At 37.1% G+C, this 12,477-nt stretch overlaps 1 protein-coding gene across 3 annotated transcripts in view; it reads left to right on the top strand.

Moving 5' to 3' along the window:
• RGS12 (regulator of G protein signaling 12) overlaps positions 1 to 12,477 on the top strand; it is an 89,356-nt gene that overhangs the window by 45,374 nt on the left and 31,505 nt on the right. For all 3 annotated transcript variants that reach the window (XM_061993321.1, XM_061993320.1, XM_061993322.1), the window contains exons 5-6: positions 6,866 to 7,035; positions 11,664 to 11,756. In XM_061993321.1, the coding sequence (XP_061849305.1) occupies positions 6,866 to 7,035; positions 11,664 to 11,756 (263 nt within the window). The remainder of the gene's footprint in view (positions 1 to 6,865; positions 7,036 to 11,663; positions 11,757 to 12,477) is intronic.

Raw genomic sequence — 12,477 nt, 5'->3', positions numbered from 1 at the left:
TCTTGCTTGGCAGGAGTTGGTTCACTTAATCCTACAGAGAAACTCGCTTCCGTACATATTATTATGTCTGCTATTCTTTGACAGCAGTACAAGACAATTTTATTAAATAAAAAGAGGACAACTGTATTACTCTAGTGCAGGGAAAATGTAATATTTTGAATAGTAAGGATTTTTTTTAATGTTACAAATGTAAATGCAAAGCTAGCAGTACTAGTCACAAAACTCCATCGTGTCCTAATTTCTGATTCCTTGCAAAAGTAAAATTACAGTTGAGAGAAACATTACTTTCAGTCCTTTTGATGGGACAATTTTCCAATGTCTGGCTGACTTGGTCAGGTATTTTCCTTCTCTACTTCTGTCAAAGTCTACTGCTGTCTCAATAAATGTTCTATTATATCTGTCTTGTCTGCAAAGTGTCAAAAGAAGGAAATGGAAAATAGTTGTGTCTATTCTATTTGTAAAATGTAGACTATGTTTTTGTGGGAAAAATACTTTGGTTTTTTATCCCTGCAGATCTTACATATATGACACAAAAATCAAGACAAAGCACAGACTTTTTTTCTGTTTCTGTCTACAGTTGAACTAAGTTTCGGGGGCTGAGGGGCAAAAAATGTGATTGGTCTTTTTTAGGTAAAATATAATGTACTTGTGTCTTGTTCCCATGAGGGTTCTTGTTCCATGTTAATGAAAATTATTTTACTTCTGCTGCCTATCTAAACATGGAGAGCCCTGTGATAGTACTCACATGGTAGTCATTTCAAGCTTTTTATGCTCCCAGATGAAAAATTGTTTTAAAGATCTGACTTCTTTTTGGTTCCTCTACTATGACTTTTCTATTGCATTCCAATTTCATAGGTAGTTGTTTTTTCACAATTAATTCTGTACAGTTTTGTGAACTTCCGAAATCTAAAGGCCTTGTAGGTTGCGAAGGTGAAAGAACAGTAGGTTATATGATGAAGATTTAACATGGACCCTCTCTTCATTGTTAAATGCTACTTAAGGGAGGATGTAATGTATCTAAAAATTGTTAGTTGAACTATACTGAATAATACTGAATCAATGCTTAAATACTTAGAAAGTGGATTGGAAAAATAAGAACCAGAGAGACTGTAACCAGGAAAAGTGAAATTAAATAAAATCCTAATTAATTTTGTTTAAAGCTGCATTGAGCAAAAAGCTCTGATTCATGTCTAAATTACATTTTGAGTCTTTCACTTTTATTGACTGTATTACAGCAGTGAAATTTTTCCAGTCTTCTGTAACCTCACTAACTCATTAAAAGATCCACAGACTTACACATCTTAGGGCAAGTCTAGATTAGTTTGCTTTAGTGTAACCATTAGTATAGCAATGCATGCTTTCCTTCTTAGACTGAATCTTACTATTTGTACATGCAGCTAAATACTATAAATGCTGTTGTATTTATAGCCAGATAACATGTAAAAAGTATAGATATTTTGAATTAGTGTTGTTTCCAGTGTGCTGACAGGTAACAACTCTGAACTGTAACAGATTTGCTTAATGCATTGCAGAAAATCAGCATGGAAACTGTAATAATACTCAGATGCAAGATCACTGCTATAGATCAATTAATCTGCAGTACCTATGCTCTAGGAATAACAGAAACCATTAATATTACTACAGTGGCCTGTAATTAGCAGATTTCTCTTATTTCCCACCTCAGAAACTATCCGTTCCTGCTGCCTATGGGAATAACGAGAGTGCATGCACAGCATGCAGGCTGTGACTGATGTTTTGAGCTCTGTGAAGTCTAAATCATCACAGGGATGATCAGTAGTCCCCAGATAATGTCTGACTTTGGCTGTTGATACCTAGATGGCTCTTTACAAAGGGAAAACATTTAAGATCAACAGACATATAATAGAAGCACGTTATCGTTTGTCTCCCAGACAGGTGGTGAGGTATTTGAGCGATTGAGAATGTCGAAGTCAGTTCTTACCTGGTATTCCCTACAGAGATCAGTTCCACAAAGCTGAAGTCTATTACTTCCAAATACTTAATCATAACAGATACTATATGCATGTCTTTTTTCCTAAGGTAGTGCTTTGCAGTAGTTTCTGGTGACTTTTGGTTTTAGTGTTCATCACCTGGAAAGAATTTTCCTGTGGAAAAACTTTTAAGACACTTTTTTGAAAGGAAACTGTTGTTTACAATAATAAATAATGTAGAACTGTATTTTTAAAAGTAACTAAAGAAGGTAGAGCAAAAACTCTGCAATGAAGTCCAAAATAAAACAAACCAGTCTTTATGCTCTTCACGCTATAAATACAGATGGATTATTTCCTCCAACAGGTATACGCTTTATTTGTCAGTTACGTTGGCAGAGCATGCTTGCTGTAGCTGTATTCCACTGTAACATAAATAATTCAAGTTCCTTCAGCAGCAGTGGCAAAAGGTCTTTTCTTTAAATTATTTATGTACCATTTTATAATGCTTTGTGTTAAGTATACTATTGCTTTCCTCTGCTTGAAGCCATGAGAGTAAAGAATCAATTTGCTTAGAACGTGTTAGAGGCTACTAGGAATTGCTGGGGGGGATATGCATTAGCTTCCCTTATCCCAAAGCTGCTGCAATAGAGGAACAATGTGCCATACAGTAAGACTAATCTACACCCAATGGGTTCCGGGATGGTACAGCTGAACTTGGTATGGATTCAGAAGGATGGCTTTCAGTGAATGGCTTGAAGTATTTGATTAAGTGGCACCACAGTGGTTCTTATCAGCTTTATCCAGGTAATGTATTTAGTGATTAACTGGAATATCTTAATTATCTGAATGTATGCATCAAGATGATTACAAGGAATGTGTATAGCTTCTCACAATAATAAAAAGTACGTTGAAAGCTCTATACAAATTGTATAAACAAATGCATTAAAAAGGTCCTTAATTGTATTAATATGTACTGCTTTATATGATTTAAGTTGAAACTTTCACAGCCATCTTATCCTGAATATTTTCAAGATTTGAATTTACTAAATGCCTGAGTTTTCTTACATAATGCTACTTTTATAGAATAAGTAAAGCCAAGATCGTCCACAGATTGTGTGAACACAAAAGTTGTAAAATACTTGCTTTTGAGGATTTTTGGAATGCATTTTAGAAAACATTCCCTACCATTCTATGATTCAATGATTCTGTGTCAATACCATATTTGAGGAAGGTGGCAAATAAACTAAATGAGTTTACACAGAAAGCAGTACTTCCTTGCTAGGTACTGTGGCTCTGAATCAGAACAGAAATAAATTTAAGCCCCCAGGATTCAGGATGCTTGAGTAAGGAGCCTCCCTGTACAGGTAATGCAAGAGGAGGTGGTGCTTGCACACACCAAGGAGAGAGGCAGGTAGGCAGGCATTAGGAAACTTTGCATCACTGCTAAGTTGTCTGTGCATACTGATTTCCACAGTGAACTCCCCTGGCATCCTGAGATTCTCAACAGATAGTTTTCCTTCTTTTTAAAACAGTTAACAAGAAGTGTGGAGGCAGATTTGCACAACAATCTTGCCCTGAGAACACTTGAGGGTGGGAATCAAGACTCTACATTTCCTGTAATGATCATCACAAAGTGCTCATTAGGTGAAATATGTGTTGGAAAGTTTCTCTAGTCCTGCTTTCCAAGGTGGGCTTTGTGTACCTAGGAATGCAGAGTTGTGAGAGTCAGGAAACCTGACACTGAACTCTTACATTAGAAACATTCCTTCACAAGAGGAGTGGAGCAGTAGTTAGACTTATACAGTCTTCAGCTAAGAGTTATTTGGATAACTTGTGTACTAGTGTTATAGTTGGTGATTTTTTTTCTTCTCATCTGACACTTCTTTTTCTCTTGTTCTATATGGTATACCTGCACTAGGCTGTAACAGTATTATTTGCAACTGTTAATCTATGAAGGAAACCAGAATAACCAAGCCTTTTCTGGGAAACAGCCTTGTTATGTATTGTTTTCAGGCTGACAGGCACTCCAGTAGAAATCTGTACAGATTTTAAAAGCAAATTAACTGCATTTTTGCTTTAAGTGAAAACAAAGTAGTGTCAGGGTTAAATATGAATTCAAAGTTATTTGTGAAAAAAAATCTGAATTATCTAAAATCCACCAGAACACAGACAGTTTACTCTGAATGAGTAATCCCTTAATGCTGCATTAACACATTGGAGGACCTATGCCAGTAGCTCTCAAAGTTGTTGAAAATGAAGTCTTTCTTTGGTTCATTTGATTTCATGAGGCCTCCAGAGTCAGCAGAAGGAGAATCCAGGCTAGTTTAGAGCAAATATAACTCTGACAAACTGGAGAGAGGGAGCAGCTGCTAGCAATTAAAGGTATTTAGCAGTCACCCACTGGTGTAAACACCCTGAGACTGTAATTGCAGTTTGGCCTTCCTGCCTGCTATAGGGAAATTGCCCATGGAAAAAGAGAGGGAGGTGAAGGTGACCTGTTAATTGTTATGCTTACCATTTTGCAATCCCTTCTGAGTCCTAAGGCACTTGGATTTGGGGATTTAGAATTGAGCACTCTGTGTGGCTACTTGGTAATTTCCCTCTGTCAGCCAAGTAGGTTTAAATGGTTTGGTGTGTGGGGTGAGTTTACCTTTCTGATTTTTCCTGAAATGAACTAGGAAATTTTCATCATTTGTCACTGGAGAACACTGGGGATTGAACCCTTTAGGAGTGAGGCAGTATCTGAAACCGTTCCAGATGTATCAAGAAGTGGGTGTCTATTTATATCCTGGCCTGTAAAATAAAACGTATCTACCCGAAGAGTTAAAGCAAAATACTTCAGATAATAAATTCAGATATAATTCTCTTCAATTTCACATTAGCGTCTTTCACAATAGTTTCACTGTAGTGACAGGTATTCTCTAAAGAAGCTAACAGCTGACTTGGTTATGCTCTTTCATATGTCTTACAGCAAAAGTGAATAAATAATTGTCATACGAAAATTTGGCGTTATTTGTCGAGTTTTTTTAATTACCTTTGATTAATATGACAGGCAAAGAAAAATGTTTATATATCTGATTTGTTATTCTGGTCCTTAAATATTGTCCTTTTTCAAAAATATAAAGTTACATTTTCGTTCTTCCCTAAACTAATTTTGTATCTTTGTCTTATTTTTGCCTTAAACAATATAGCTTTGCTCACAGAAAATCACAGTAGTTAAGTGTTACATCTTAGTAAATATATCTGGGCTATACAATATCAAAATGACATTTCATAACTTTTTAACTTTTCCTTAACTTTGCAACTATCTTTACAACTTTTTGGTATGCTTATAGGTATCTTTGGATGGACTTGTTTTTTCAGTTTCCAGGGAAGATCAGTAAAGTTTTGTAACATAGAGTTTGGAAATAAAAAGTGCTTTCAAATAAATGGAGACCTTGGGAGATTTTATAAAGTAGGAATTTTGGCGAATTTTCTCCAGGTGATTAACTGAGAAAAATAAACAACAATAAAAATGTCCTTGTGAAGAGTAGGCCATTTCTGACTGGGCTGTGAGTTCAGTTTTTGCAATCGGTTTACATTTATAGTGTGCACTGTATTTGCTTTTCCATTTGACATAGAATTATTGAACATATGACCTATTTTATTTGAAGATATTATTTTCTCACATCTATTACTTCAGATTTTTCAGAGAGTTGAATGTCTGCTGGTTTTTTGGCCCTTCATCACAGAATCTCATTCAGTTTGGCATCTCCCTGGTGCTCAAAGCAAAGTCTGTTATGAGATCAGACCAAGTAGCTCAGAGCTTTATTTAGTTGTGTCTTCACAATTAATTAAACCTCAGATCACTTCTGTGAAATGTGTATATATAAGTACAGCTGTACGGGTTCTACACTTGTGTAAGCTGTGAGACAGAGAACAGTGACTTGTAAAAGAGCATGCAACAAATAAATGACAAGTTTGTGAACAGAACCCAGTTGTTTACAGTTCGCTCTTTTACTTAGAGCAGACATTTCTTCCAACTTTCCACTTTTGTGAACAAATGGTCACTGAGAGTATTTTTTGGTGTGTATTCTATTTACTGATGTGACAAAGATGACCTGGGTTGATATATGAAATCATTAGTTGTGCTGCTACACAAGTTTGTTTTCCTGAATTCTCTATGAGTTTTGTTAATTCATTTTTCAGAATACAAAAGCATCATACAAGAACTAAAGAATATAATTATTTCTTAGCTTCAAGTCTCTAGGTTATTGCACTGTGATGACTTGAGTCTGGAAAGGAGTCACAGATCTCAGTTTCTATCAGAAACCATGATAAATTGAGGATCTATGGTTTGATACCTCTACTTGCCATGGATGAGGAAGCCATCCATTACTAGCTCCTTTTCCTTACTATTCTTCTCCTCAGTTGACTCCTTTCCTAAATTTTCGGTGTTTAACAGGAATCTTTAATTTCCATGAAAAACTTCAGAGTCCTGGTCTCTACTGATTTAAGACTATATGAAATTTTGCCAATTCCTATCACCAAATAGAGTTTTGCCAACTTTATGGTGAACAGTGGGTTCTTGAAGGTCTGCCTTCCTTGGATAATCTTATGAAGGAGTGCATTCCATGGGGTAAGGATTATAAGCAGAAGATTTTGTCCAAAATATTTTATTAGATGCTTCTGGGTATTGCTTTTGAGACACTCATGTAATTTTCTTTGCAGTAGAACAGAAGAAAATTGAGAGATGTTTAGGGTTTGCTTTGTTTTTTTGTCTATGCAGATACTCCCAATAGAAGTGGGGAGGGTTATTTTGGAGTCTGCACTACTGTAAGCTTGAGCTGGAGGTGTGAGACACCACGTAGACAAAGCTGAAGAACAAAAGTGAATAATACTTTATTGACAGATTTATTTATTTATTTTTTAAACAGAGCTGAATAGTACTGATTTGAAGGACTGCATCAGTGAAAACAGCCTCAGTAGCAATGCTAGTCTTCCCAGTGTACAGAGCTGTCGACGACTTCGAGAAAGAAGAGTTGCAAGTTGGGCAGTTTCCTTTGAGCGTCTTCTCCAGGATCCTATTGGTGTTAAATATTTTTCTGTAAGTTTTGAGGGGCAATAAGATGCTTTCCAAAATACCTGATACTGCTTCAGTAATTTGCCTGTATGCTATTTCTTGAATCTACACCCTTATATAAGACAAGAGATGTCAATTTGTTCTTACACAGTTGTTACTTTTGCACCTTCCTAAGTTTAAAATGGTTCACAGTTGAATAAGAAGTCATAGTAATAAGTATATTGCCATGCATTTCTGGATAGAAACAGTTTTGGATATAAATAGAGGCTATATTTTGGGTTGTATCAAAACTTTTAAAAAGCTTCTCCATGTTGTAAAACAACTAGATTTTGTTGTATTTGCATTGGTAGCCTTTGAACAAGAAGAAGGCAGTACTCCCAGTAGTGTCTTAAGAATTGGTAATCTGTTCTTGTTTACCTACTCAAATGTTGGAAGCCGTGGTGAAGATTTTTTCCAGGACACTGACCTATCTTCCTACAAAAGGTTTTTAGAAATATTTTTGGAAGTAATTGAGGTTGTTAAGAACACTGGTTAAAGTTTCAACTTGCGGCAATAGTGTTCGGTATTTGAAAAGCATAAATTAATCTTCTTGACAGCACATTTATGAAGTTGTAAATAGCATCTTCTCTGTTTTACATGTAAGAAAATGGAGGCACGCACACTTTTGCATTGTTGCACTGAAAGTATGTTGCTCTATTCTATGAGGACAGTTTGTACTGCCCAAATAATTTTCACAAAGAGGATATAAAGAAACCTATGGTGTAGAAGATGTAGAATCATAGAATGGTAGGGGTTGGAAGGCACCTTTAGAGATCATCTAGTCCAACCCCCTTGCAGAAGCAGGGTCACCTAGATCAGGTCGCATAGGAACATGTCCAGGCGGGTCTTGAAGACCCCCAAGGAAGGAGACTCCACAACCCCTCTGGGCAGCCTGTGCCAGGGCTCCCTCACCTCAACAGTGACATAGTTTTTTCTTATAAGTGGAACTTTTTGTGTTCCAGCTTCATCCCATTACCCCTTGTCCTGTTGCCAGCTACTACAGAAAAAAGGGATGCCCCAACCTCCTGACACCAACCATTTAGATATTTATAAATGTTAATAAGATCACCCCTCAATCTCTTCTTCTCCGAACTAAACAGCCCCAGTTCCCACAGCCTTTCCTCATATGAAAGATGTTCCAGTCCCCTGATCATCTTGGTGGCCCTGTGCTGGACTCTCCAGCACTTCCCTGTCCCTCTTGAGCTGATGAGCCCAAAACTGGACACAGGACTCCAGATGAGGCCTCACCAGGGCAGAGGAGAGGGGGAGAAAAACCTCCTTTGACCTGCTGGCCACACTCTTCTTGATGCATCCCAGGCTGCCATTGGCCTTCTTGGCCACGAGGGCACATTGCTGGCTCACGGTTAGTTTATTATCAATCAGGACTCCCAGATCTCTCTCTGCAGAGCTGCTCTCCAGCAGGTCAATCCCCAGCCTGTACTGGTGCATGGAGTTGTTCCTTCCCAGATGCAGGACTCTGCACTTGTCCTTGTTGAACCTCATGAGGTTCCTCTCTGCCCACCTCTCCAGCCGGTCGAGATCCCGCTGAATGGCAGCAGAGCCTCTGGGGAAACAGCCAGTCCTCCCAGTTTGCTGTCATCAGGGAACTTGCTGAGGGTGCACTCTGTCCCCTCATCCAGGTCACTGATGAAGATGTTGAACAAGACTGGCCCCAGAACCGATTCCTGTGGAACTCCACTGGCCACAGGCCTCCAACTCGACTCTGTGCCATTGATCACCACCCTCTGGGCTCTGTCATTCAGCCAGCTCTCTATCCACCTCACTGTCCACTCATCCCAGCCACACTGCCTGAGCTTTCTGACGAGGATGTTATGGGAGACAGTGTCAAAAGCCTTGCTGCAGTCAAGGTAGATGTCAGCCGCTGCTCTCCCCTCATCTAGCCAGCCGGTTATGCACTCATAGAAGGCTATCAGGTTGGTTAAACAGGATTTCCCCTTGGTGAATCCATGTTGACTCCCCCTGATAACCAACTTATCCTTCATATGTTCAGTGATAACATTCATGATGAGTTGTTCCATCACCTTTCCAGGGATGGAGGTGAGGCTGACTGGCCTGTAGTTTCCTGGGTCGTCCTTCTTGCCCTATTTGAAGACTGGAGTGACATTGGCCTTTCTCCAGTTCTCAGGAACTTCACCTGTCCTCCAAGATTGTTCAAAAATGATGGAGAGTGGCTTAGCAATTACATCAACCAGCTCCCTCAGCACTCTAGGATGCATCAAGTAAAGATTTCTTTACTTGATATAAAAGTATTAAAATATCAAAATTACTAATAAGCAGACTCCATCTTAACTGCTGTGAGGTCCCAATAAACACATAAACAGTGAACAGTTCTGAGAGGACAGAGTGAAGATGAAAGGAAAATAATATATCCTGGATATGTTGTTCCCTGTCTTTGCATTTTTCCTAGAGTAGCCTAAAAGTTACTAATATTTCTTGTTAGATAGGGAGATTTCTTGTCAGAATGAAAGAAAAAACACCATTCTGATCAGATAAGAATCTGAAAAAGAGTGTAATTTGTGGGGATGCTACTGAAAGTTTGGTTGTCTTTTCTAATTACTTGCAAGCCATCTGTGAACTTACATAAGTTGCAGTAATGAATTTTCAGCACTATGAAAGTTTAAAACTTAGAATAAAAAACTTTAAAAGTAGCTAATATATTTTTTGTTAAATTTTCATTTTAAAAGGTTAAAGTTACATTTAATTTCATCAAAAGCCAACCTCAGATATTCAGGCAGTTTTACTTTTCCTCCCTATTTTACTTTAGCTAAAAATGATTTTTTAGAAACATTGCAAAAGTGTATGTTTAAAAGAAATGCTGAATTAAAGAACAAGTAGGGAATATTGAAATTTATGTACACCACTGTTTTCTTGAGGCCCAGATGAGATCCAGAGCTGTTGCTTAGATTTTCTTGCAATCTGGATATCATAACAGTGTGTATTACAGATTTCTACCAGTATTCAAGAGTGTGGAAACATCCACATTTAATTTGTAGTTACATAGCAAGCATCTTGATGTGTTTGGGATTCAGTATGCATGGGCCTTTCCTGAGGACAGCTTTGTCACAGAGCAGGAATTACTCTCTAAGAAGAAGAGATTTTGCATGTTTTGCATATGCTCACATTTTGCATAATAGTCTGCTGATTAGAGCAGTCATCCAGGAAGTGAGAGACCTGATTACAAGTTCCCTCTCTCAAGTGGTTCTAACCAACATCTCCAGCTTCCTAGCCATGTGTGACAACTGCTAGGGAACAGAATGTTCCAACTGGGGCACCACTCAGTCTTCCTGATGAAGCTTGAGTTGTTTTACAGCCAGCTGTGCCCAAATCACGTGGCAAGAAAGAAAGCAAGCAGGAGACTTAGTGTGGATTCATAGTGAAGGCACCAAGTGGGGAAGCAGGTAGTTGAGTTACAGTTCCTACTCACTAATTTGATTCTCCTTTCATCTGTAATTACATGTAAAATGCAGAAATGTCCCCTGACTACTCTTTGGATTGTCTTTTATACATTTGGTGTCTCAGGTTAGGTATCTGAAGAAATTTTAGTTTAAATTGGATTTAGACTCTCTGTATTGTAGTTTATTTCGATTACTTTCTTATAATTGGAATCCTTAAACTTGATGAAAATCTTTAAAAGCACAAATAAAGTTCGGTTTTAAGTATTTCTGTGAAGATTCCTCTTACATTGCTCTCTGAGACTACAATGTATGGTTAAGGAAGCTTAAATGATACTGGTGTGATGCTTTGCATGAAGGTTGTAGCTTCTGGTCTGACTTAGGATAAAAATTCCAATTAATCACTGATACCTAAAGCTCTAAAGTATAAACAAGCATTGTTCCAATTGCAGGAGTGTCTAGAGAATTTTTTCAAAGGAGCATATTAATTTTTTTTTGTATCTCCCCTCCTCCCAGTGGTTAAAAAGCTTTCAGGAAATGTACGCTGAGAGAATTTGGAATGATACTGATTTCAATCAGCAACAGTTTGTGTTTGTACAATTTCCCAACTGAATTGGGTTCCAGTCTTCATTTAGACTTTTGGATACTCTAATATAAATGTTCTGATTATTGAGTGGTATACTGGGAGATACTTTTTTTCCCCTCTAAGACAATGTTTTCCAGGGGAGAACCCGTGTAACCACATCTGCAACAGTGGTAAAAGACTTCGTGTAGTTGCCATGTGAGGCAGAAAAGCACTTTCATGAACATAGAATTGATTATGGACACTGCTTGATAAACATCTACTCTATTATATTAGTAGAAATGCAATTAAAGACATCTGGTTTATAGTGTAATTTTTAAATGTAGTTACAAATTATTTAAATGTTTGTTAAAAGCTCATTTACTAGTTTATGCAAATGATTTGATTATAGCTTGATGGTTTCTTCTCTATTGTATACACTTTAATAGAAATGAGAAAGAGGAGAAGCACTAGACATATATGGGACAAGCATTGATTTTTACTTTAGAAGAAAACTGGACTGTGAGACTGATTCAAATGTTACAATTACTCAAACTTATCAAGCATTATAAATTGTTGTTTGAAATGTCAAATAACTCTTTTTCTTTGTCATAGTTATTTGTTTATTTTCCTCCTAGGAATTTCTACGGAAAGAATTTAGTGAAGAAAACATTTTATTTTGGCAAGCCTGTGAATATTTTAACCATGTACCTGCACATGATAAAAAAGAGGTAAATCAGTATTGTATTTCAATACATGGTGTTGCTCCTTCAAAAACCATTACTTCTTCACGATTATTAGAATTATTGGAGCTGTACTTGGTCTTTTTTCTGTAACCTCAGGGCTGGAGCCTCAGTTGGGTTTTCTCAGTCCCCTGAGAGTGCTGTCCCAAGATTGAGATGTTGAGAATATTTAGACTGCAGTAAAGTGCAGAGGTAGCTCTGTAAAAAATGAACTTTTTCTCCCGCACTTTCTTCTGTCTTGAAACAATGTATTTTGTGAACACCACTCTTAAGGGCTCTGAGCTCAGTTTGGTGTTTTTTCATTATTCCCAGAATGTGGGTGATTCAAAATAAACAAGTTAAAAATGGAGAATGAATGTTTTTATAAGTATTCCTATATATACATACCTTTTTTTTAACTTCTAGAAATTAAAGCATATTTATTTAAACAGTAACTGTTACGTAAAAGGTCTAAAATCTAAAATTTCTATTCTCCTTTATAAGACAGCATTTGATGTGCTTCTTATTTTCATAGTTTGATTAATTTTTTGCTGGCAACTTTTACTGCTTAAAATTACAAATATTTATCCAATATTTCTTAGAGGAATAACCTTACTTCTATTCCTAAAACTAACAAAAGCTGTTAAATCAAAAATGCCAATATATTAAAGAAACTGGGATGGCAGTATATTTTTGGGTGGAATATATCAGCATAACAACGGCCTGTCTA

Source organism: Colius striatus, chromosome 3 (assembly GCF_028858725.1).
Source record: "Colius striatus isolate bColStr4 chromosome 3, bColStr4.1.hap1, whole genome shotgun sequence".
Taxonomy (NCBI): Eukaryota; Metazoa; Chordata; class Aves; order Coliiformes; family Coliidae; genus Colius; species Colius striatus.
This window is presented reverse-complemented; position numbering and strand designations above follow the sequence as displayed.